Source organism: Aegilops tauschii, chromosome 2, assembly GCF_002575655.3.
Source record: "Aegilops tauschii subsp. strangulata cultivar AL8/78 chromosome 2, Aet v6.0, whole genome shotgun sequence".
In the NCBI taxonomy this organism is placed as follows: domain Eukaryota; kingdom Viridiplantae; phylum Streptophyta; class Magnoliopsida; order Poales; family Poaceae; genus Aegilops; species Aegilops tauschii.
Window position 1 is genome coordinate 23,298,797 of NC_053036.3, and position 24,806 is coordinate 23,323,602.

Genomic DNA, 24,806 nt, shown 5'->3' on the forward strand with positions numbered 1-24,806 from the left:
GAAATAGAATTTGGGTTTGGACTATAATGGAAACGACATGATCTTGGGAGTGATTTGAGAAGAAGAAATGAAGTCCCCTAGGTTTGAAGTCCATAGAACTGCTCCAAAAAGAGAATCAGAGCAAAAACCAAAGACAATAAAAAAAAAGAGGAGAGGGCCATTGCAAGCTCCATTGCACGCCTGCTAGCCATCAGTTTAGCACACTCGGGATCTAGGACGGAGGGGGGGGGGGGGGGGGGGGGGGGATGGCAGGCTGCAGCCAGGAAACCGCCATGTTGGCCGCAGACAACCACGCCACCTCCCCCATTCCTCGAGGCTTTGATCCAGGTTCCATCTGCGTTGGCCTTCACCCAGTCGGCCGGTGGTTTCTGCCAATGTTCTCGAGCTCTATCTTGATGAGGCACAAGACACTGATGAATCTCTCTGCACTCTTCCAGTAGAAATATTGAACGGTCCGCAATTTCTGTAGGCACCTTGATGTCTTCTGAATCTCTTGCATCATTTCTTACCAGTGATAGCTGGTAAATCATCATGAACGAAATTTGGAGCTCTAGTTTCGGTGCATTTGCCAGCCAGTCTAACATCAAGTTTCAAAAATTCTGTACAGAGATGATCGCCTCTGGTGGCCTCAAAAACTACATTTGCAGGCGAGCCCGAAGGCATACCCAGGACCAAACAGTATGGGGGCAACGCCAGAATGCTGCACAAAACAATTCTGGCTTGCTCCTTCTCCTGTGTAATTCATGCCCCACTACTAGTTCACGGCATTGCCTGCCAACATTCTCCTCCGTTGCATTTGGAAGTGGTAGGCTGATCGCACCGACAAAACACCATTCTTTGAGTAATTCCATGCCAAGAAATCCTGTGAACCAGGACATGCAATTGGAATCTTTAGTATGTCCTCAACATCTCCATGAAAGCACACTTCTCGGCTTTTAGCCTCATCCCACCTAGTTCCATCAGTGTTCATGAACTCATCAACAGTACAAATATTTGTCTCTCCTTTTTTGCCAACCGGTTTTTGCAATCCCGCTCTTGGAATCCAGTTATCAGCCCAAGCATTTACCTTAGAGCCATCTCCAGTTCTCCAAATAATACCTTGCTTGAGTAGCTCTCTACCAAAAAGAATGCTACGCCATGTAAATGAACCTCTTCTTGGATAGGTTGCACACATAAAGTCAACGTTTCTAAAGTAACACCCTTTCAAGACCTGAGCACAAAAGGAGCTAGGATTAGTAAGAAGTCGACATCCCTGTTTGGCCAATAGGGATTGATTGAAAATGAAAGTAGTATGTGCACTTTGTGGGGTGATAGTTTGAAGCAGTGGCGATCACTGATCTAGAAGTGTGCTTAAGTCTATCTATCATCAGGAAATGCACTATAAAATATGAAATTTAACTGCAACGATGTGTGTTTTAGTTGGTTCTTTTTAATTACAAAGCAGCTAATGTGGTCAAATGTGGAATTTTCGAAGAAATTCTTGTGGAAGATATAAGAAATCCTCATAAAATTAGAATATTTCCATGGTTGATTGTCCATAGGGGTATTCTTACAAAGAAGACATCTTCTATATCTAAATAGTGTCAAAAACGCTCTTATATTATGGGATGAAGGGAGTAGTTCCCACCAATATATTTCTCTCAACATGGAAGAACGCCACCTCTCATGCATCATGCATGAAAAAGGCCGACCACCACATGCAGTCACAGTTCTTACCCCTATGACTTACTTTTCACTCTCCTCTGTTTTCTAGTAGGAAAAGCCTATCCTACTTTGTGAGTCCAACAGGTCTAGTATTTTCTTTTTCATCTGAGAGAACGTGGTAGCCCTCATAAAAACCAACCTCAACATGCAAACCTCCATGAGAATTTCCATTCTATTATGCTACTTATACTCACTTAATAATTAAATTTTCAACTATACAATAATCAAATACAATAAATATGTATTTTTAATTTTAGTTCACATATTATTGCTCCATACTTTCATGTTCCACACAATCAAATTCCATTAAAATTGCAAAAAATAATGCAAGGACGTACATGTTATCATCTTAGTGTATTAAGATAGGGTGGAAACAGGGTTACGCAACGCCAATTCTGTGGGCAGGAGGAAAAGATTGATCATCTGTCCTCTTCTGCCCTGCGCTAGTCTAACCCCGGACTTTCGATGGATCTTTCAGAACGACTGGAATCTTGGATAAATAATTTTGCTTGAGTGACCCAAAAATTAATGCTAGTTGGGGTTGCTACAGTTCCGTGGAATATAAAGAACATGCGAATGGATGCTTGTTTCACGCAAGGAAAACGGCATGATGCGTCTGTTGTGATCAAACTTAAATGGATATTGGATTCACCATGGGTCACTTTTGCGCATTTCTTTTGACGAAAACACTGCGGATATTAATGAAATTAAGTTAAGAAAGCCATCACACCCAGTAATTAACAAATCCATCGTGTCATCATGTAACAGTAGATTGAAAACAATCATGTTCAACTGCATAGGTGTCCTTGTCATAATATATCAGGGATATACACTTCTAATTTGCACTAGTAGTCTCGGACAAACAACAACGGTTCACGAAATTAAAGGTAAACTCAGACTCTACTAGCTAACAAAGAGGTACTAATTAACATCACACCCGTTGAAGTATCATCCGGTATTAACTGCACAAATTCGTTAGGGCTAAAAACAAAGCCAGCTTATTTCTCGACGGTTACGGAGACGTTGCCACTGGTAATGGCGTTTTTTGTGAGGACGGTGGGCAGTTCGACATTCTTGCCCTTCTTGGGGGTCGACCTGTAGTAGTAAATGTAGAGGATCAGCTGGATGAGGCCGAAGATTGTACCGAGGCCATTGGGGATCTGCAAAGAATTTAAAGAGGACATAACAGTTAGAAAGATGCACGCTAAGCAATTCTTGATTTGTAGGTCTGGCTGGGTTTGCGACTTCTTTTTCTGACGTCTTTGTGTATTTGTATGTACATACCGTGATGTAGATGTCAAACTTGATGAGCGCATAGCCTGTCCAGCAGCAGCCGTTGAGGAAGTTCACCAGCGACAGGAAGAATGGCATGTACCCCACACTCTTGGTCCTGATCACTTTGCCCTGCAAGCGAGCAGTACAATATTACTACTTTCATCTTAATATATTCGGTTTTGCTAAAACTCATTCAAATGAGAAATAGATTGGTCTCATTCACTTTTCCAACCGTCGGATCCAGCTGCGCCGTGATTCGTGTTTGTCAACGTGGAGAGCTTCGTAGCGACGTGTGCGCGCCCGTCTGGTGTTTGGCTCGCGACCCGGCCCCTTTTTTTTGTCTTTGCAGTCCGGCCCGGACTGTTCTTGACTCAAAAGCCCAGGCCTGCCTAGAATAGGATCTGCTAGTTTTTTATGAGCAAATCTGTTGCTGACGGAGTGGCTTCAATTTTTCCTTTTTCTGGGCAAGCAAGAAATCCTGGCTGCTGCACATTGCTCCAATATTTATATCAGCGGCCTCAAGTATTGTAGTGTCATGCCCTTTCTTTGTTTTTTTTTGTTATGGGAATGCAGACCTTAACAGTTTTATTGTTTTTTTGTTTTCTTCTACATCACATTTTTGTGTAATACCTTTTCCTTGTTCTAATTCATCCCAAGGTCATGTTTTTGTGTTTTCCCCGTATATGTAGGATGGTGTGCCCAATCTGCCATTCGCATTGTGGGAGCGATAACGAGCAGAGTTTTCACATTGTTATCCATGATGACTCTGAAGCTTCAGCGGTAATCTTTTTTCTTCTTTTCTTAATTGTTTTTTTCTTGCCGTCATTTTATTAACATGAAAGCATTTTTTTCTTTTTTTGATATATTTCATGTTTTTCCTTTTTCTTTTTTCTTGTTTTGTCAACAGAACATTCCATGCACGGGAAGGAATAAGTTTAAGCAGGTGTCTGGGTTGAACTTTAAGGTGGTCGGCGACGGCATTTTTTTCTTAGTTTTTTGTTAGTACAACCCTCCCCCTGAGCGTAACTGCAACTTAACACACCGAAGCATAACCGGGCGTTGGGGGGAGGGTTTGTCGGCGTCGATGAAAATTGGATTCCATTTTTTGTTAGGGTTTTTTGTAGTAGTCTCAACCACCCCAACGCAAGCGCAATCGCAACTCAACACACCCAAGTCCTAATGGCTGGAGGGTTGTCGGCGTCGATGAAATCGGTTTCCATTTTCTTTTTGTTAGGGTTTTTTGTTGTTGTAGTTGCAACCGCCCCAACCCGAGCGCAATCGCAACTCGGTACACACAAGCGCAACCGGGGGTCGGGGCGGAGGGCTGTCGTCGCCGATGAAATCGGTTCCATTTTTTTGTACTTGCAACCGCCCGAACCTGAGCGCAATCGCAACTCAGCACACCCAAGCGCAATTTGCAAGACATACAACATGACCGCAATCGGGGCTCGGACGGAGGGTTGTCGGCGTCGATGAAATCGGTTTCCATCTTCTTTTTATTAGGGTTTTTTGTTGTTGTGGTTGCAACCGCCCCAACCCGAGCGCAATCGCAAGTCAGCACACCCAAGCACAACCGGGGGTCAAGGAGGAGGGCTGTCGGCGCCGACGGAATCGGTTCCATTTTTTTGTACTTGCGACAGCCCCAACCCGAGCTCAATCGCAACTCAGCACACCCAAGCGCGATTGCAAGGCATATAACATGACTGCAACCGGGGGTCGGGCGGAGGGTTGTCGGCGTCAATGAAATTGGTTTCCATTTTCTTTTTGTTAGTTTTTTTGTTTTTGTAGTTGCAACCGCCCCAACCACAGCGCAATCGCAACTCAGCACACCCAAGCGCAACCGGGGGTCGGGGCGGAGGGCTGTCGGCATCGGTTCCATTTTTTTTGTACTTGCAACCACCCCAACCAGAGCGCAGTCGCAACTCAGCACACCCAAGCACAATTTGCAAGACATATAACATGACCGCAACCGGGGGTCAGGCTGAGGGTTGTCAGCGTCGATGAAATCGGTTTCCATTTTCTTTTTGTGAGGGTTTTTTGTTGTTGTACTTGCAACCGCCCCAGCCCAAGCGCAATCGCAACTCGCACACCCAAGCGCAACGGGGGTCAGGGCGGAGGGCTGTCGGCGCCGATGTAATCGGTTCCATTTTTTTATACTTGCAACCACCCCAACCCGAGCGCAATCGCAACTCAGCACACCCAAGCGCAATTTGCAAGACATATAACATGACCGCAACCGGGGGTCGGGTGGAGGGTTGTCGGCGTCAACGAAATCGGTTTCCATTTTCTTTTTGTTAGGCTTTTTTGTTGTTGTAGTTGCAACCGCCCCAACCCGACCACAATCGCAACTCAGCACACCCAAGCGCAACCGGGGGTCGGGGCGCAGGGCTATCGGCGCCGATAAAATCGGTTCCATTTTTTGTACTTGCAACCGCCCCAACGCGAGCGCAATCGTAACTCAGCACACGCAAGCGCAATTGCAAGACGTATAACATGACCGCAACCGGGGGTCGGGCGGAGGGTTGTCGGCGTCGATGAAATTGGTTTCCATTTCTTTTTGTTAGGTTTTTTTGTTGTTGTAGTTGCAACCACCCCAACCCAAGTGCAATCACAACTCAGCACACCCAAGCACAATCGATGGTCGGGGCGGAGGGCTGTCGGCGCCGATGAAATTGGTTCCATTTTTTTGTACTTGCAACCGCCCCAACCCGAGCGCAATCGCAACTCGACACACCCAAGCGCAATTGCAAGACATATAACATGACCGCAACCGGGGGTCGGGCGGAGGGCTGTCGGCATCGATGAAATCGGTTTCCATTTTCTGTTTGTTAGGTTTTTTTGTTGTTGTAGTTGCAACCGCCCAAACCCCAGCGCAATCGCAACTCAGCACATCCAAGCGAAACCGGGGGTCTGGGTTGGAAGGAAAGTTGTCGGGGCCAGTTGCATGTGTTGGGAAACGTTGCATGGAAAACAAAAAAAATGTACGCACATGCAAGAACTTTCAAGGAGATGCATAGAAACGAGAGGTTTATGTGTTCTGTCATATTTTATTTTTTGCAAATATGTTTTGCTTTTTTCCTCTTATTTCCTAACACAGTTTTCACCTTTTTTTTCCTTTTTGTTTGTATTTGTTGATATCACATAGAAAATCCCGAAGAAAATTGTTCAACCATTGAACTTGGCTCCAGAAGGGGTTGTTGTGTAAGTGCATCTAGTGCCCCTTAGTGATTTTGATGTATTAAAGACTTATAGGTTAAGGGACTAATGCGTTTATGAGTGTACACAGGTCTATAAGTCTATGAGGAGTTTGATATTTACAGAGAAAGTCCACCCCTAAAAATGAAGTTCTTCAACTGAAGACTTTGAATTTCTGAAGACTTTCTGAAGACTTTGAAAGTGAAGAAATTGGTGTGACCTTGAAGACTTGGTATTCATTCGAGGAACATGAAGCGTGAAGACTTCTATTTTCGTAGTTTCATTTTCTCTTTCTTGAGTCATAGGAAACACCGTACTATTAAAGGGGGTACTGTTAAAGGGGGTCGAGGAAATACTAAGGAAAAATTTCCAAGTGATGCTCAACTCAAAATCCTACACCTACCAATCCCTTCGAGTGAAGTCATTCAAAGTCTCATACAGATCAGTCATATTCTTCAGTGACAGGGACGAAGTTCTTCTGGTCTCTGAGGAATTTGTTCTGACTAAGGAGTTAGGAATTCGCCAGTGCGGATTGCCTACACACTGAGGAACATGATAGCCCTGAGGAATTTGAACCTCAAATAACCGACCGTTGCTGTGCTATGCGCCAGCTGTCCCAAAATATCTACCCACCTAACGGTCATATCATTGAAGGGCATTTATGTCTTATCATGTCGGGCTGCTCCCTAGGGTATAAATAGCCGCCCCCTACAACCACTAGCTGGTTGGCTACTCCGAGAGAAACTGACACTTGTCATTTGAGATCATCCGATCCTCCGAGGACTTTGAGCAAAAATCATCGAGTGAGGAAAACCCAAACCCAAGCACCTACAAACCCAAAGTGATTGAGCATCACTGAAGAGATTGATCCTGGTGGATCCGACGCTTTTTACCTCTGAAGACTGTGCTTCTTCCAGACGGTTAGACGTCATGGTCTAGAGCATCCAAGAGGAATTGTGGATCGCCGAGTGACCGAGTTTGTGAAGGTTCAGAAGTCACCTGAAGACTTACCACGAGTGATTGGGCGAGGTCTGTGTGACCTTAGCTCAACGAGAATACGGTGAGGACTGTGTGTCCGGGACTGTGTGTCCTCGGGTTTAAATACCTAGCCGCTCCAACCAGATGTACAAGTGAGACAGCAATTGGAACTGGTCTACCAAATCATTGTCTTCACCAAGCTTACTGGTACTATTTCCTCAACTCTTTCATTTCCTCATAACTGTGTTGTGTGCTTGTTCATATTTGTGTTTGAAGACTTTGACTGTAGAATTTCTCAATTTCCTCAGTTCAATTTCTTCAGTCTGTTTGTCTTCATCCTGTGCTATCCTGTGTTTACGCTTTCTGTACTTTGTGTTAGTCTTCTTTTCATCATGATGACCATGCTTGTGTTCTGTTATGTTTACTTTTGAGTACTTATTCCGCTGCAAGTAGTTCTTCGCTAAGGAATTTCCTCACCCGCAAATTCCTCAGTGAAAAATTCATAAAAATCGTCTATTCACCCCCCCCTCTAGTCGATATAACGCACTTTAAATTGGTATCAGAGCAAGGTACTCCCTTGTTCTGTGTGATTTTGGTTTAACCGCCTGGAGTTTTAGTTATGTCGACCGCAGGTATGATCAAGGTCTCTGCTGGGTGTCCTACCTGCGATGGGACGGACTACCCCTACTGGAAGAATAAGATGTGAATGCATCTTGGGGCAATTGATAACGATCTCTGGTATGTTGTGGAAAATGGTGTTCCCTCTGTCACACCTTCTCTGGATGCTGCTGACGTGAAGAGATTCAAGCAACTCGACTCTCAAGCGAAGAATATCATATGTGGCCATCTGAGCAAAGGACAGTATGGAAGAGTGAGTGCTTTGGAAACTGCTAAGCTTATCTGGGATAGGCTCTCCAAAGTGAATGAAGGAGTCTCAACTCAGCGTGACTCTCGAGTTGATGTTCTTCGCAATCTCTTCAACCGCTTCAAAAGACTCGACAATGAAAATATTCAACAAAATTCGATCGCCTCACTGACATCTCAAATGAACTTCAAGCACTTGGTGCCACTGACATCACCGACCATGAGGTGGTGAAGAAATTGTTGAGATCGCCTGATTCCTCATTTGATACTCTGGCATTGATGATACAAGAACGTGCTGATTTCAAGTCACTTGATCCCGCTGATATCCTCGAGAGGCTAAATACTCATGAGTTCCAGCTTGCTGAAAAGAGAGACCTCTATGGTTCGAGCTATGGCAGATCACATGCACTGAAGGCCAAGGCAGTTTCTAAGTCTAAAGATGAAGACTCTGGCAGCAGCCTTGGTGATCCTGAAGAACTAAGCCATGAACTAGCACTGCTCGTGAAGAAATTCCAGAAGTTCTCAAGACGTGGTCGCTTTGGAAGACCCTCAAGGAGCAATGATTCCTCGTCCAGTGACTACAAGAAAAGGCTTTGTCACAAATGCAAGAAACCTGGACATTACATTCAAGATTGTTCTCAGTGGGAAAAGGAATCAAAGAAGAAGAAATACAAGGATTATAGTTCTGATGATGCGAAGCAAAAGAAGAAATCCTCAAAGTCTTCATCATCAAAATCCACAAAGTCTTCATCTCACAATAAGAGCAGCTCCAAGAAGGCTCGGGCATTCATTGGCAAGGAAATGGACTCTGAGGCTGAATCTGAAGAAAATGAGGAAGAGGAGGCGTCTGAGGAGTCCGAATCCGGTGTGGTGAGCCTAGCTCCCGCTACTGCATTCGTCAGAACGTCTATCTTCAACTCTGAAGAAAATGACCTCACCAACAAGGCTGATGAAGGCAATGATGACTATGCTCCCACCTATTGCTTCATGGCAAATGGTGCCAAGGTACTCAAATATACCTCCTCTGAATCAAGTAAGAATGAATCTGATGAAAACCTCAAGCCCAGCTATTCTAAACTTGCTAAGATTGCTGTGAAACAACAAAGGGCTTTTGAAAAGGTTCAAAACATGCTAGACAAGAGTGATGATATGTTGGGTGAAGAAATGGATCGCACTAAAACCTTGACTGAAAATCTTCAGAGACTTCAGACTAGGTTTCACAACCTTCAAGGTCATCATAACACTCTCTTATGTGATCATGAGAAGATTTCTTATGAATTTTTCAGAGAAAGCAAGATCTTGAGAAGCTAAGAGTGAGTTATGAAGATCTTCAGAAGGAGCGTGATTCATTACTTGCTCAACAAATCAGCGCTTCTCAGGAAGAATTTGTCCCTCCATGTTTGAAGTGCATTGAACGTGAAACTGCTAATTCTTCACCTAAATGTTCAAATGCTTCTAATGCTACAAATCCTTCAACAGTCTCTGCTATCACTAATTCATCATCTGAGGACATTGCTAGTATCACTGACGATGCAGGGCTGAAGGAATTGTACATGACAGGCATCTACAAAAGCCTCAAAGGGCATCAGACTCTTTGTGACGTGCTTAAAAAGCAGATCCTCAACAGGAACCCTAGGAAAGAGGGTATTGCCTTTGAGAGGAAACTCAATGCTGATGGTACATATTGGAAGCCTGAGCAGTACCCCAAAACCTCATGGGTTGCTGCAAAGGGACCTCCAGTTGATCCATCCAATTTATCTGGCTTTACATGTGAATCTCCTCATTCTTCTGATGAGTCATTTGACTCCAACTATAAACTGTTCAAAAATCAGAATGGTGAAGTATTTGCTAGATATGTTGGCACTAACTGCAGGAACGGTTCCCCTATGAAGAAAATCTGGGTTCCCAAAAGGTGCCCTGAAAGTCTTCAGGTGAATGTCCTCATGACACCACCTGTGAAGAGTAGGAACCCCAGATCAAATTCTTCATATGTACCAAATTCTTCATATGGATCCAAGTCCTCATACGGACCAAATTCCTCACGTGGATAATATTCATCAAAAGGATCAAAGTCCTCATGTGAATATCATCATGCTAACAACTCTGTTTCGCAGGGAAGAGCTAAGGGCTATGAATATGAGCATTATTCTTCGAACCATTATGTTCTTAAGTCCTCGAAGAATTTCTCTGCTTATTCATATGCTTACCCTAACTTCTCTTATGTGAAACAAAATGGATTGGCTTCTATGCCACCTTTCTCGTATGGAGCTCACAGAGTGATGAACTCTTTGCCACCCCTTCAGATGTGGGTGGTGAAGAAAAAGAACTAATCTCTTCTGCAGGGTCAGGTCTCCAGACGTGCTCAAACGTCTGAAGAATTTGCTGGAGACCTAAAATTGCCTGAAAGGACGCAGGCTAATCATGAAGAAATGAACTCTCATTTCTCATATCCTCATACTGGTTTATCTGTTGCATTGCTTGATGAAATTGATCTGATGAATTGATGTCATATTCATCACTGATGAAGTATATGAGTTCGTAAGCTGCACTAATTCATCTGCAGGATGATCAACCCAAAGCCACTGAGTGGGTCCTCGATAGTGGATGTACAAATCACATGACTGGTGACAAGAATCCATTGATGGATGCTCCCTTATCACCATCGCATCTGAAGCATATCATCTTAGCTGACAAAGGCAAAAGTCGGGTATTGGGTCTAGGTAAGGTTGCGATCACAAAGGATCGACACATGGACAAAGTCATGCTTGTCGAGTCCTTAGGATACAACCTCATGTCTGTCTCAATGCTTTGTGATCTTGATATGGTTGTTGTCTTTGGCAAGTATCGTTGTGTTGTGGTTATGGAAGCTGACAATTCCAAAGTCTTCGAAGGCTTTAGGAGAGGAGAATTTTATATTGTTGATTTCTCTACAGGACTGCAACCAGCCGTGTGCCTACTTGCAAAAGCTTCAGAAGCCTGGCTATGGCATCGACGACTTGGTCATGCAGGCATGAGAAATTTGCACACGCTTGCAAAGAAGAAGCATGTCATTGGCATTGAGAATGTCAAATTCCTCAAGGATCACTTGTGTGGAGCTTGTGAAGCTGGAAAGATGACCAAGGCCAAGCATCCAGCAAAGACTATCATGACCACTACTCGACCATTCGAATTGCTTCACATGGACCTCTTTGGTCCTAACCATTACTCAGCAGTCACAAATGATGCATCTCTCTATGGCTTTTTTATTGTTGATGATTACTCTCGTTACACTTGGGTACATATTGTCTCTTACAAACATGAAGTGCGGGATGTCTTCAAACGATTTTCCTCGAGGGCTTCAACCAACTTTGGTGTGAAGATCAAGCACATCAGAAGTGACAATGGAACTGAGTTCAAGAATTCTGGTCTTGATGACTATCTTGATGAACTTGGTATTACTCATGAGTTATCTGCTCCTTATACTCCTGAGCAGAATGGCGTCGTGGAGCGCAAGAACAGAACTCTTGTTGAGATGGCTCGTACTATGCTTGATGAGTACAAGATGCCTCATCACTTCTGGATTGAGGCAATTTATACTGCGTGCCACATCATAAATAGGGTATATCTTCACAAATTCTTCAAGAAGACTGCCTATGAACTCCTCACTGACAAGAAACCCAATGTGAGTTATTTCAAAGTCTTCGGTGCTAAATGTTGGATTAGAGATCCTCTTCACAATGCTAAATTTGCACCGAAAGCACATGAAGGTTTTATGCTTGGTTACGGAAAGGACTCGCACACCTACAGAGTCTTCAACAATGTTCTTCACAAGATTGTTGAAACTGTAGATGTGCGGTTCGATGAAACTAATGGCTCGCAAAGAGAGCACCTACCTCCTGTGCTAGATGAACAGTCTCCTGAGGAAACTATCAAGTTCAAGGCTACTGAGGCTGTCATTCCTACCGAACAATCTGCTGAAGAATTCATTCCAGAACGTGAAGAACGTCGAGCTAATACACCTGAAGAAAATGCTGAAGAAAATGGTGCTGAAGAAAATGCTGATCAAATTCGTCAACGACAACCAGCTCATCCTCGCGTTGCAAAAGAAGTGCAAGTTGTAAAGATCATCGATGACATTGAAGCACCAGGTCCTCTCACACACTCAAAAGCTTCACATTTATCTAACTTTTGTGGGCACTATGCTTTTGTCTCTATCACAGAGCCCACTAAGGTAGATGAAGCATTTCTGGAGCCTGAGTGGATTCAGGCCATGCAAGAAGAATTACATCAGTTCGAGCTCAACAACGTCTGGGAACTGGTCAAACGTCCAGATCCTCTCAAGCACAATATCATTGGCACAAAGTGGATCTACCGCAACAAGCAAGATGAAAATGGCCTTGTGGTGAGGAATAAGGCACGACTAGTAGCTCAAGGCTACACACAGGTTGAAGGAATTGATTTCGATGAAACTTTTGCACATGTTGCTAGACTTGAGGCTATTCGCTCATTACTTGCTTATGCTAACCATCATGATATCACTTTATATCAAATGGATGTGAAAAGTGCGTTCCTCAATGGTAAGCTTGAGTAAGGAGTATATGTTGCTCACCCCCAGGTTTCGAAGATCCAAAGAATCCTGACAAAGTCTTCAGACTCAATAAGGCCCTCTATGGCCTCAAGCAGGCCCCTCGGGCGTGGTATGATACTTTGAAGGAATTCCTCATGAAGAAAGGCTTCAAACCCGGTTCACTTGACCCTGCTCTTTTCACTAAATCTTATGATTGTGAACTGTTTGTGTGCCAAATATATGTTGATGATATTATCTTTGGTTGTACTGACCAACGTTATAGTGATGAATTTGCCTATATGATGAGTGAAGAATATCAAATGTCTATGATGGGAGAATTGAAATTCTTCTTAGGTCTTCAAATTCGTCAACAACGCAATGGCATATTCATATCTCAGGAGAAATACCTCAAGGATGTACTGAGGAAATATCTCAGGAGAAATACCTCAAAATTCCAATGCCCACAAATGGCCATCTGTGCACTGATGAAAATGGTATTGACTTCGATCATAAGGTATATCACTCCATGATTGGTTCTTTATTGTACTTATGTGCATCTAGGCCAGATATAATGCTTAGTGTTTGCATGTGTGCCCGATTTCAAGCTACACCGAAGGAATCACACCATAAGGCTGTGAAGCATATTCTTCGATATCTAGCTCACACACCAACACTTGGATTATGGTACCCCAAGTGCTCGGCTTTTGATCTCATCGGATATTCTGACTCTGACTATGCTGGTGATCGTGTGGACCGCAAGTCAACATCTGGTACATGTCATTTCCTTGGAAGATCTTTGGTCTGTTGGTCCTCGAAGAAACAGAACCGCATATCACAGTCTACTACTCAAGCTGAGTACATTGCTACTGGTTCTTGCTGTGCTCAATTGCTATGGATGAAGCAAACTCTCAAGGACTACGGCATCAACGTGAAGAATGTGCCTCTCTTCTGTGACAATGAGAGTGTCATCAAGATTGCTCACAACCCAATTCAGCACTCGAAGACAAAGCACATTCAGATTCGTCATCATTTTCTTCGTGATCATGTGTTGAAGGACGACATTTCTATTGAGCATGTGAAGACTGAAGAACAGCTAGCCGATATCTTCACAAAGCCCTTGGATGAGAAGAGATTTAGCAAGTTGCGGTGTGAGCTAAATATCTTAGAATCTTCGAATGTTCTTTGAAAAGGACACTCATCCTAACACTTATGCAAAATTGATGACTTAGATGTGCAACACATGAAGAAAAGGTTTTCTTTAATCAATGAAGAATAACACTCTTAGTGTGAAGAAATTAACAAAGAATTTGATTCTCAGAACCCTACGACAATTGTACGCGGTGTCTGAAATCATCATTCGTATACGGTGGGACACGCCACCACCAAAAGTTGAAAATCTTCAATTTGAGTTTTTCCTCGTTTTTTGAAATTCCTCAGTTGTTCAAATTCTTCAACTTTGCATTGTCTTCAATGTTTCTGTCGTTTTTCTTCATTGGCTATATATATATATATGAGTTTATGTCCTCTACAGCATTCACTTATGGATAATTCTTCAAGTTGGTTTTCTGCTAAGTGAATGTGATCGGACCATTCCCCTCTATGCTATACTCAACCAAATCTATTCACAAATTATTCATGTGCGTTCTATTTGAAACTCGTTCAAAATCTTCACTGTGTCCTTGTCAGCTGAAGAATTTGCGAACGGAACGTTAAAACTTATCTTATCCAAATTTTTGGTTTTGCCGCTCAAACCGTTCCGCATCCCATGAAATACTTATCTATTCACCCACGATCTCACATGATCTCCACTTCTCAGTACGTGGGTGACACATGTCAAGCGAATGACAAGGGTCAGGGGCACGTTCGTCCAAATTCTTCGGGCGAACAGTTTTTCACCGTGGCTATAAGTACCCCCTCCCCTTCCTCACTTCCTTTACTCTGCTCGACCTCTCTCCCCCTCGAGCTTCTCAAACCCTAGCGCCGCCGCTACTTCATCGTCGCCGGTGAGGAAGAGCTTCACTGCCTCGACCTCGTCGCCGTCGTACTCACGCCGGCCGCGGAAATCTTCACTCCGCCGCCGCCGTAGCCGTCTTCCTCCGCCAAGTTAGGGCGTGGAAGATCTGCACTGACGAACTTCACATCTCCACATCCCAGTTCGTCGTGTTCTTCGTTCAGGGTAATTAAAAGTTACTTTTACTGCCCTGTTTGATTCAAATGATTTCAACAAAATCCTCAAAGATGTTTTTCTCCAAATCCTCGCACACTAAACACCTCACATGTCATCTGATCTTGATTCTTTTCTCTAAGCTATGATTTCTCTTCAAGATTCCTCAATTGTGCGGATTCCTGATCTGTACAACTCTGGAACCTAAGACTAAGAACGCTTAGTGAAATTCTTCAAGACTCGTCTGGTCATATTCCTCAAACTTGTTCTTTTTTACAAAACCTTCTGAGAACGCATATGACCTCTCCAAATTCCTCGCAACTATACTCTGTTCACAGGTACTCATGTCCGCTGTTGAATCACTAGGTTCTCATCAACTTAACTCATTTGCAGCGTTCCTTAAAGAAAAGTTGCATACTTCTTCAGAGAATTCCATTGTTCAAATTCCTCAGTTGAAGAAAATGGCTGATGGAAAGAAGCCACAGAAAGGAGGAAAGAGGCCTGAAATCAACACTGCCTTTGAAATCCCTGATGACATATACAAAGACTATTGCACTCCTGATGAGGCCAAGTTTGGTAAGGAGGACAAGAATCAGCGCAAGGTGCGCATACAGAGGATAGAGAGGAGATGGGCAAGGGAGTGGAGGGAGTACAGATATGTTACTCCCAAATACATGAAGAAATTCGCACTCAATCCTTCATGCCCAAGACCTCCATTGGCACCTGGCCAAATAGATGATCCCACCACCCTCAAGCGCGGTGAGGACTATCCTGATGAATGGGCCAAGCGCCAGGCCAAGTTGGCTAAACAGGCAAAAGAAGCATTGAGGAAATTCAAAGAAGACTCTGCTGTTGCTGCCGCTGAGGCCTCTGTCAAGCCTAAGAAAGTCATGTCAAAGAAGCCTGCTCACAAGCCAAGTGCTTCTTCTTCAATGCCCTCACGGCCAAGTACTTCAGCAATGCGGTCACGACCAGAATCCTCAAAGCCCTCACGGCCAACTCCTCATGCTGCTCCTGCTCCAAAGTCCTCAGCTCCTCCTCCAAAGTCCACAGCTACTCCGACCAAGTCCTCGGCACCTGTGCATCTTGCCACGTGCCAAAGGACTACATGCATCTCTATTTCCTCAGGAGCTTCTGCTAGTTCCTCAGCTGCACCAAATTCTTCAACGGGGCCCTCTCTGCTGAAGACAAAGACCACTGCTGGACGAGGTTCTCGCCCAAGTCCTCCCAAGAAGCAGGTCGCCTTCCAAGTGCCGTCTGAAGAAGACGAAGCTGATGATGAGGAACTTGCCGAAATCATCAGAGATAGGCAAGTCAGGGCCGCTAGAGCCAAGGGCACAAATGTGCCTCTGCTTTTGGATCCAAAGTTGATCCTCGACTACATTGATCTCTGGCACAAGGACCCAAACACTCTTATGCCTTATTTCAAGTTCACTCCTGGCCAAAGTCATATGCTAACTGTGTTCATCCAAAAAGAGAAATGGAAATTTGAAAAGGCCAGGCAGATCAAGAAAGCGCAGTACAGGAAGGAGAAATTCCTGAGGAAAAACGTTGTCTCTATGACAACTGACGAACTTGTGAAGATCCAGTCTGAAATCAAAGTCCTCAGCGATGATTTCAATGCTTACTATGCTGATTGGCAAGGAGCCAAGGTCAGGTTTGTAAAACTGACTGAGAAATTCACTTCAAATGTTGCAGCTCCAACGCAACAAGAAAATCCTCAGGCTGAAGCATCTGCTCAGCCGACTGAAGAACATACCAGCACCGCTGATGACATTCAGGCTGCTGAAGAAAATGTGAGTTCCAGGGCTGATGACTGCATTCCAGCCTCTGAAGAAGTTGCCAGGGCATCCACTAGTGGTGCGCCTGAAGAAAATGAAGAGGTCAGGGCAACTGCATCAGTTGTGCCTGAAGAAAATCAACCACATTCCTCTGCTCCTCCTGCGCCTACCCCAACTCCAATCCTTCCATCTGCTTCAGATGTGAAGAAGACAAAGGCTGCAGAGCATGCAGCAGTGAAGAAAAGGAAAGCATCAGCTTCATCAGATTCTTCAGCTCCGAAGAAGATGAAGAAATTGACCAGCTCATTTGAAAATCCAATTGATGGTGTTCCTGTTTCCAGCATGCCATCAAAGGAAATCGTTCCTTTTGATGAAGAATATGTGATCCCTAGCGGATCTGATGAAGAAAATCCTTCTGCTGCTTCGTCAGAGCAGATGGATGAAGAAATGGAAGTGGATGAAATCCCTTCAACACCAGTTGTTTCCTCGCCTATGCCTCAGTTTACTGCTGAAGAGGCCGGCGTTGAAGAAATGGAAGATGAAGATGTGGACATTGGCTGTACCACACCCGTGCTCAATGATGACTTTTGGGAAAGTAAGCACCCCAACTCTCCACTCTTCACACCATTGCATCAAATTCCTCAGTCCCCAGCAACTACAGTTCAAATGGGATCTGATGAACCACATGCCACACCGTCTGTCCATGAAGAAATTCCAGCCACTAGTGCTGAAGAAAATGTAAATGAAGAAATGAAGACCCAGGCTATTACTGGAGTAGAAGCTGAAATTCCTCAGCCTGAAGAACCTGAGATTGTGATTCCTGAGGTGATAATGCAATTGACTGACACTCCTCAGCCCAAGCCAAAGGATCCATTCTCAAAGAAGCAAAAATTCAAGACTGATGATTTCTTCGGCGAGCACGTGTTCTTCACTGACTACAATCCCTACGATTCTGCTCATCTTAGAAGGAAGCGCTTCTGGACCGCCAGCCAGGCCAACTTCTATTCCTCAGTGCTCTTCAACAAGGACAAAGTCTTCGACCACGAGCATATTCCTCATGTGGACATGCAATCGCTGCCATGCTTCACACCTGTCCTCGGTGTGCTTCATGACACATGCCTCCTCAACTTTTGCAAAGACATAGTTGATTCGAATGAAGAACTCATTCTTCAATTCTACGCAACATTGCACATCACAGGAGATCCTGACGATGTGAATTCCTGGGTTTTGAACTGGATGACCGAAAACACTCACTACAAGGCACCGGCCTCTGAATTGCTTCACGCCCTGCCCATCAGTCCTCCACCTGAAGGAGCTCGTTGCATGTACCAAGAGCATGAGCTTACTGATCACAATATGCAAGTGCTGATGAAGCCATTGAAACCTGGTCAAGCCTCAAGGACAAAATTTCTCGTGAAAGAATTGCGGTATGTACCAAGGATAGTCTATCGCATTCTGACGAAGACTATGAGTCCAATCAAAGGCCACGACTCATCTAACGAGGAAATTGTCGGCATCATGAAGAATCTGGTTTTCAACATCATTCATGGCATTCCTGTCAATTAACATGATTTCTTCATGAGGACTCTGGCAAATGTTGCACTCTCTCCGTTTGAGCTAAAGCCTTATGCACCTTGGATTATGAGATTCCTCAGGACAAGGTCTTCACTCAACTACAAGGCTGATTTTCAGAATCACCTCAGCTACTTGCCCCCGATTGAAGTCCTCAAGCGGACCTATTCCTCAGCTGATGAAAAGGGCAAGGCACCAGCTGTTATTGATGAAGGCATTCGTCCATTGGATGGTCAGTTTCGTAAAGCTGCATCTTATTCCACCAATGATGACTCTACCACTCATGACTCTGCTGCCCATGCCTCCAAGCCAAATCCTCAAGCCACTGCTCCTCGTGTGATGACTGACCGTGAGCTTCTGCTAAGTCTTCACCAGAAGGTGGATCAAAACAATAAATGGTTTAAGCGTTAGTTTGGTTCAATTCTTCACAACATGACTGCTACACATAATGCAGTGAAGAAAACCATTACTACCTCCATGAAGTCTTCGATCGCACCTGGGCTATTCTGTCACATGCATATGGTGAAGAAGATCTGAAGAATATGGGTCTCAAGGAGGACTTTGACTGGTCTGCACCTCCACCGAAGAAATACAAGAAGGTCAAGGTTCCTTCCTTGGTGGCCAGCTCCTACTCTTCATCGCGCGACACCGATGAGCATGAAGACTTGGACGACACTGCGGGAGGCCCTACATCAACAAACGACCCCAACAACGCTGGCGCTCCTTCATCAACTTGATATTCTTCAGGGGCGTTAGTCCTCATTTTTCGATCCTTTTGGTCATTCGATGACAAAGGGGGTGAAGAGTTAGTCTTCAAGCGGGTCTATCTTATATGGGCGTTTTTTTTGCTAAGTTACAACTCTCGTTCTCCTAATGACTTTCCTGGATTGAGTTGTAAACTTAAACTCTATGGTGGCCTGATACTTTTGCGATGCTTTTCTGCATGCTTATTCCTCGTTAATGTTAATGCACGCATGCTGAATTACATCAGTCACCATATTTCATCATGCATTTCAAATTCTTCATATTATATGTCAAATGCGTGTATGAATTACAAGATATAGGGGGAGATCTCCAAGATTCTACTCTTCAAGTGTGCATTGCTTCAAAAGCAAATTCCTCACTATGCACATCTTCAGGGGGAGTTCTTCTATATCTTGCAATCAAATTCCTCAATATCAGTTTTTACACTTCATATGTTTATCCCCGTTGAAAACTTAACCTATATTGTCATCAATCACCAAAAAGGGGGAGATTGTAAGTGCATCTAGTGCCCCTTAGTGATTTTGGTGTATTGAAGACTTATAGGTTAAGGGACTAATGCGTTTATGAGTGTACACAGGTCTATAAGTCTATGAGGAGTTTGATATTTCACACCCAGGAGGGAATCTCTGTAATAGTTAGGGTAGTTATGTGTTTTGGCATTTGAAACGCGAAGAAATTTTATGTGCAAACAAATTCTTTCATGCATTTACTGATTTTTTCAGCTAAATGACCCTGAAATTGGAAATCATTTCAAATGAACTCAGAAAAGGTTGAAAGTTGGCATGGTATCATAATTTCACCCACATAGCATTTGCAAAAAAGTAGAGAGGGTTACCGCAAAAAATGGATGCACTTCGTGTGTAAAATGGACAATCTCTTTCGAAGTATCAGGGTTTCGGACGAAAACTCATCCGTTACAAAGGGATTTCATTTTTTTAAATAACCTAAGCATTACCAAATTGAATATAATGATAAAACACACTAATATTAAACATAAGAAAAAAGAATCACTGAAAATCTATTTTCAAAGTTAAGCTATTCACAAACTAGTGATTCACACAAATTTCAAATAATTCAAAATGTAAACTATTCAAATTTGTAAACTACCGGCACTAACAGAAAGTTTGTAATTTTTTCTACCTAAAGCAAAAATATTCCCAAAGAAACTCTAAATGCAGCAAAAAAACAACTCAAAAATAAATAAACCAAAAATAAATAAAGCAAACAAATAAAAAAATAAAAAAGCCCACCTACTGGGCCAGAGAGGCCTGCATACGACTAGAAACCCAACCTGTAGTTGGGCCAGGATGCAGGCCCGCAAGCCCAGTAGGCCCACAGGCGGAGTAGGAGAGGTAGGCCCAGAAGGCCTGCTATTGAGAGGAGCTCAATGCAGTGCCCGCGTAGGGGCTTATAAACTGGTCCTGGCGCTCCTCAACTAGCGAGGTGGGACTAAACTTCTGCGCCCCTCGCCTGGCAGCGCACACCCTTTAGTACCGGGTGGTGGCACCAACCGGTACTAAAGGCCCACCCTTTAGTACCGGTTGGTGCCACCACCCGGTACTAAAGGTGGGCGCTTCCCGCCACTTGGCCTGGCCAAAATCGACCTTTAGTACCGGTTGGTGGCTCCAACCGGTACTAAAGGACCATCCTATATAAGAAATACTTACGAAAATTTCGTGAGTTTGCTCCCACTTCTCTCTGCTTCATCGCCGCCGCCCCGTCCCGCGCCGTCCCCGTTGCTCCGTCCGCGTCGCCGGCCCGTCCCCATCCCCGCACAGGCCCGCGTCCCCGTCCCCGCACCGGCCCGCGTCGCCATCGCCTCGACCTTGCCCGCGCTGTGAGCCTCTGTCCCCCCTCTCCTCTCCCTCCAATCGAAGCCGCCGCGCGCGCCGCGCGCGCCGTCGCCTTGGCTCGCCGTCGCCGTCGCCTGCACACACAACACATACACACACACACACACTACTGGAATCAGCTAATTTGCCATCTGCCAGCTCTTTGCCGTCTGCTAGCGGACGGCAAAGAAGGTCTTTGCCATCAGCTACCCAAAAGCAGACGGCAAAGAAATGGCCGCCGGCAAAACAGGCCTTTGCCATCAGTCACTTCTTTGCCGTCAGCTGGCGGACAGCAAAGAATCTTTGCCATCAGCTGGCGGACGGCAAAGAATCTTTGCCGTCAGCTGGCGGACGGCAAAGAATCTTTGCCGTCAGCTGGCGGACGGCAAAGAGAGAGGTGGCCCCCCACTAACGAGCCGTTTACGGAAAAAAACGCCCCCTCTTTGCTGTCTACTAGATGACGGCAAAGAGACAAAACAGCGGACGGCAAACCAGATCCACACCCACCGCGCGTTATCTCTTCTCTCCCTCTCTCCCCTCCCCGACGCCCACCAGATCCGCACCTACCGCCGCTCCTCGCTCCGCCGCCTCCTCTCCTCGCCGGCCGTCTCCGCGGCCTGCCTCCACTTCGGCCTCGCCGGGTTCCTCGCCGCCGCGGTCTCCCTATCCCGGGCGCCCGCCGAGGCCCCGCGGGGCCGCTGCCCGGACTCCTCGCACCCGCTCTCAGTCTCCGTCGCCTGGGACCGGCGCCCCGGGGATGCCGCGGGCGGCGCCACCGACCTCCCGGCGGGCCTCGCCACCGGATCGCGCGGCAGGCACAAGGTCATGGCCTTCGTCGGGATCTTCACCGGGTTCGGCTCCGACGGCCGCCGGGCGCTCAGGCGGACGTGGCTCCCCTCCGATCGGCAGGGTCTCCTTTTGAAATGCTGCACTCTTCTCACTACTACTGATAAATAGTGATTAATTAGTTTCTTTCCTGAGTTCGAAGAATGATGCATGAAGTTGGACAATCTATTGTTCTGTACAGGGAATTTGTACATTTGCTTCTAGAGTTCTAGTGGTAAACGTGCCCAAGTTCTGTTGCTTGATGATTGTCACAACTATTTTTTATTTTGGTTTCTATCCAGTGATGATGTCGCTTAAGTGCTCTTGCAATTCTCATCATGTTCACTTTAGTGCAGGTTGGAGGAAGCTGCTGGTCTGGCATTCAGATTTGTGATCGGCAAAAGCAATGACAAGTCTAAGATGGCAGCTCTTGAAAGAGAGGTTGAAGAATATGATGATTTTGTGCTTTTAGATCTTGAGGAGGAGTATAGCAGGCTTCCATACAAAACGTAAACAGTATAGCTAGTATCATATCATTATGTTATCTCTTCATATGGGAACTGATTTGATCTTATGTTTTAGGTTAGCATTCTTTAAGGCTGCCTATGCGTTGTTCGATTCTGATTTCCATGTTAAAGCTGATGATGACATTTACTTGAGACCAGGTGAGCAAGAAACTGACAACATCCAAGATATATGCTCTCGGTGGCTTTGACCAACATACACAAATTTTCTTTTTGTAAGGTACACATACACAAACATACATTGGATGCATGAAGAAGGGGCCTGTTTTTACTGATCCCAAATTGAAATGGTTAGTTTCTTCTTTTCATTTTTTACCTAACACTTTTCCTTGTGAAGGATGTCTAACTCTAAGAAGCAATACATGTTGTTACATGCTAAATATATGGAAAGTACTCCCTCCGTTCGGAAATACTTGTTGGAGGAATGGATGTCTCTAGATGTATTTTAATATTGCAAAACCTGAACCAAAAGTGATTTTTTTTCTACGGCATAACAGTAGTGCATCAAAACTGTAGTCTTATGATCTCACAAGTATTTGTGTTAAGATTCGTAATAGTTATCTGAAACCAAAATGGTTGGCATTGTCTGGTGGGCAAGGAGTGATGCCGTCAGTGATCCTTGTTTCACCTATCATAGGAGATATGGAAGCAGTGGAGCTCACATGGATTGGTCTAGTGGGCAACATTTGCCATAAGGGCCTATTTTTTTTCCCATGTTCAGCGCTGATAACTGTTTTGGATTGGATCTAGTACTTTCATATCATAGGATATAAAGAAGTAGTGGGGCTCACTTGGATTGGTCTAGTAGGCAATATTTGTTGTAAGGGCCTAAATTTGTTTTTATATGTTTAGCGCTGACTGTTTTGGATTGGGTCTAGTACTTTCATATCTGCATTTTTTCATAGTTAAGTTCTGAGCTTCCTGAGATATGTTTCTTTTAGAGCCAAAAATTGTGCTCGAGTATTGGAAGGGAATGCAATGGTTAGCATGGAATGAGGTACTGGACTGTTTAGAATAGGTTAAGCAGCTTGTTGTTCTCAGTGAATAGGGTATGTACTACTAGCATGGACATGTATGTAATGGCCGGGAGAAAGTTGGTTATAGTGTTTCCATTTAATAACTGGATCCGGTGGGGGTGGGGGGGGGGGGGCTGTCTAAGAAAAACAGTGCGAACTTAGAGAAAAATTGTGTGGTTAACTGGTTAAGAACCTGAGAAATGCAACTGCAAGTTTAGGGGTACATAAAACATACGGTGTACAAGTTGAGGGAACAAGAGCGCAATTCATACCATATGTTTTTTGTATTTGCGAACGCTCACCTGGGCAATTATACTGTGTAGCACTCGTCGCTGCCTGCTTATTGTTTTGATTGTTCTCTTTTGATGAACGCAGGTATGAGCCACAGTCCTTCCTACTTGGATCAGGATACTTCCTTCATGCATATGGGCCTATTTATGCTTTATCAGCTGATGTGGTGGCAAGCTTAGTTGCTCTGAGAAACAACAGGTAAATATTCTAAAACTCGCCAAACTGTACCAGTAAATATTATTTTTTGGGTCTTAGCATGCCAACTAGTACCAAGATTTTTTTTAACTTGGTACCACAGAAAGATGTATACCTAAAAAGTGCCCTGGGGCCACATGTTAGTGACACATGAATGGCACTTCACAACTTGAATGTGCCGTGGTTGTGGTTGTGGGATGTGCCGTGGCGCGGTGGTGCTGGATGTGCCCACGTCGCCGGCGGTGCTGGATGTGCCGTGGCGCGGTGGTGCCCCTGGGTGGCGCCTCCGTGCTGCGGTGCCCCTGGTTGGCGCCTTCGTGCCCGTGCTCTCACTGGTGCCGCCGTTGTGGTGCTCTCTGGCAAGCTCCGGCTTGTTGTGGTGGTGTTGGTTGTGATGCTGGTCACACCATAGTGATGGTGTGGCTGCATCCTACTTGGGCTACAACTCCTTTTGGTGAGCTTCTCCTTGCTCCCCTCCTGATCTCTCTAATGCATAGCTTGGTTTGGCTATTCCTATTTGTCTCTTTCTAATAGCCTATGAACAGATGCTATAGTTGGTTTGGCTATTCCTATTTGTCTCTTTCTAATAGCCTATGAACAGATGCTATACTTGGTTTTGGCTGTTACTTTCCTAGTTTTCTACTGATAAGACAGATAGTACATCTGATTTGGGCAGTGATGCTGGTCTGAGCCCCCCTCTCTTAGGCTTAATTTACATGTGACTATCCCTGTGCTGTGATGAACTAGCCCTGGCACTTCCAGGCTGTCTGAGCACATAATCCCTCAAGTATACCTTGAGGTCTTCTGTAGCTCTCCTTAATAGTTATCTCTTCTAAGCTGCTGGTGGTTGGATGCGTTGGGACTTGGTCTGGTTGGCTGATTATCTTGACCTCAAGTACTGGCTCCTAGGGCATTGCATTTCACCAAGTGAAATGCTACATTTCTACTCCTAACCCATTCTCTCTTTCTTAGTGTTTTTGTTATGCAGGTTGGAAGAAAAGAAGAAGATCCGGAGAAGATCTTAGTAATAAGATAGTTTTTTAGGAAAATAGATATTTAGTTTTAGATCATTCCTTGTAATATTTGTTGGATATGTGTTCATGGATATGTGTTGGATATATATGTGTTCATGACTATATATTGGTACCATGTGTTGGATATATATGTGTTCATGAGTATTGGTAATATGTGTGGATATGCTATATTGGTCATATATATATATATATGTGTGTGTTTGATTTTCTATGAAAATGAATTGATATAGGAAGAAACAGAATTA

At 44.6% G+C, this 24,806-nt stretch overlaps 2 protein-coding genes across 2 annotated transcripts in view; one reads left to right on the plus strand and one right to left on the minus strand.

Moving 5' to 3' along the window:
• Window positions 1–2,643: 2,643 nt before the first annotated feature.
• LOC109760154 (bidirectional sugar transporter SWEET6b-like) overlaps window positions 2,644–24,806 on the minus strand; it is a 31,182-nt gene continuing 9,019 nt past the window's right edge. Inside the window, exons 3-4 of the mRNA XM_020318986.2 lie at window positions 2,989–3,108; window positions 2,644–2,864 (exon numbers count right to left, since the gene is read on the minus strand). Of these exons, the coding sequence (XP_020174575.1) occupies window positions 2,703–2,864; window positions 2,989–3,108 (282 nt within the window). The 3' untranslated portion in view covers window positions 2,644–2,702. The remainder of the gene's footprint in view (window positions 2,865–2,988; window positions 3,109–24,806) is intronic.
• On the plus strand, window positions 20,908–23,569 carry LOC120974331 (probable beta-1,3-galactosyltransferase 14). The gene is made up of 6 exons (XM_073509430.1): window positions 20,908–20,953; window positions 21,134–21,593; window positions 21,855–22,010; window positions 22,084–22,166; window positions 22,246–22,315; window positions 23,417–23,569. The coding sequence occupies exons 1-6, from the start codon at window positions 20,908–20,910 to the stop codon at window positions 23,532–23,534; spliced, it is 933 nt and encodes a 310-aa protein (XP_073365531.1). The 3' UTR covers window positions 23,535–23,569.

Excerpts from the sequence above, each read along its gene's own strand:
- LOC120974331 (XM_073509430.1), top strand. The coding sequence starts at position 20,908 with ATGGCCGCCGGCAAAACAGGCCTTTGCCATCAGTCACTTCTTTGCC. Across the intron at positions 21,594-21,854 it reads TCCGATCGGCAGGGTCTCCT|CAGGTTGGAGGAAGCTGCTG; the intron begins TTTGAAATGCTG and ends TTCACTTTAGTG. Across the intron at positions 22,316-23,416 it reads ACTGATCCCAAATTGAAATG|GTATGAGCCACAGTCCTTCC; the intron begins GTTAGTTTCTTC and ends TGATGAACGCAG.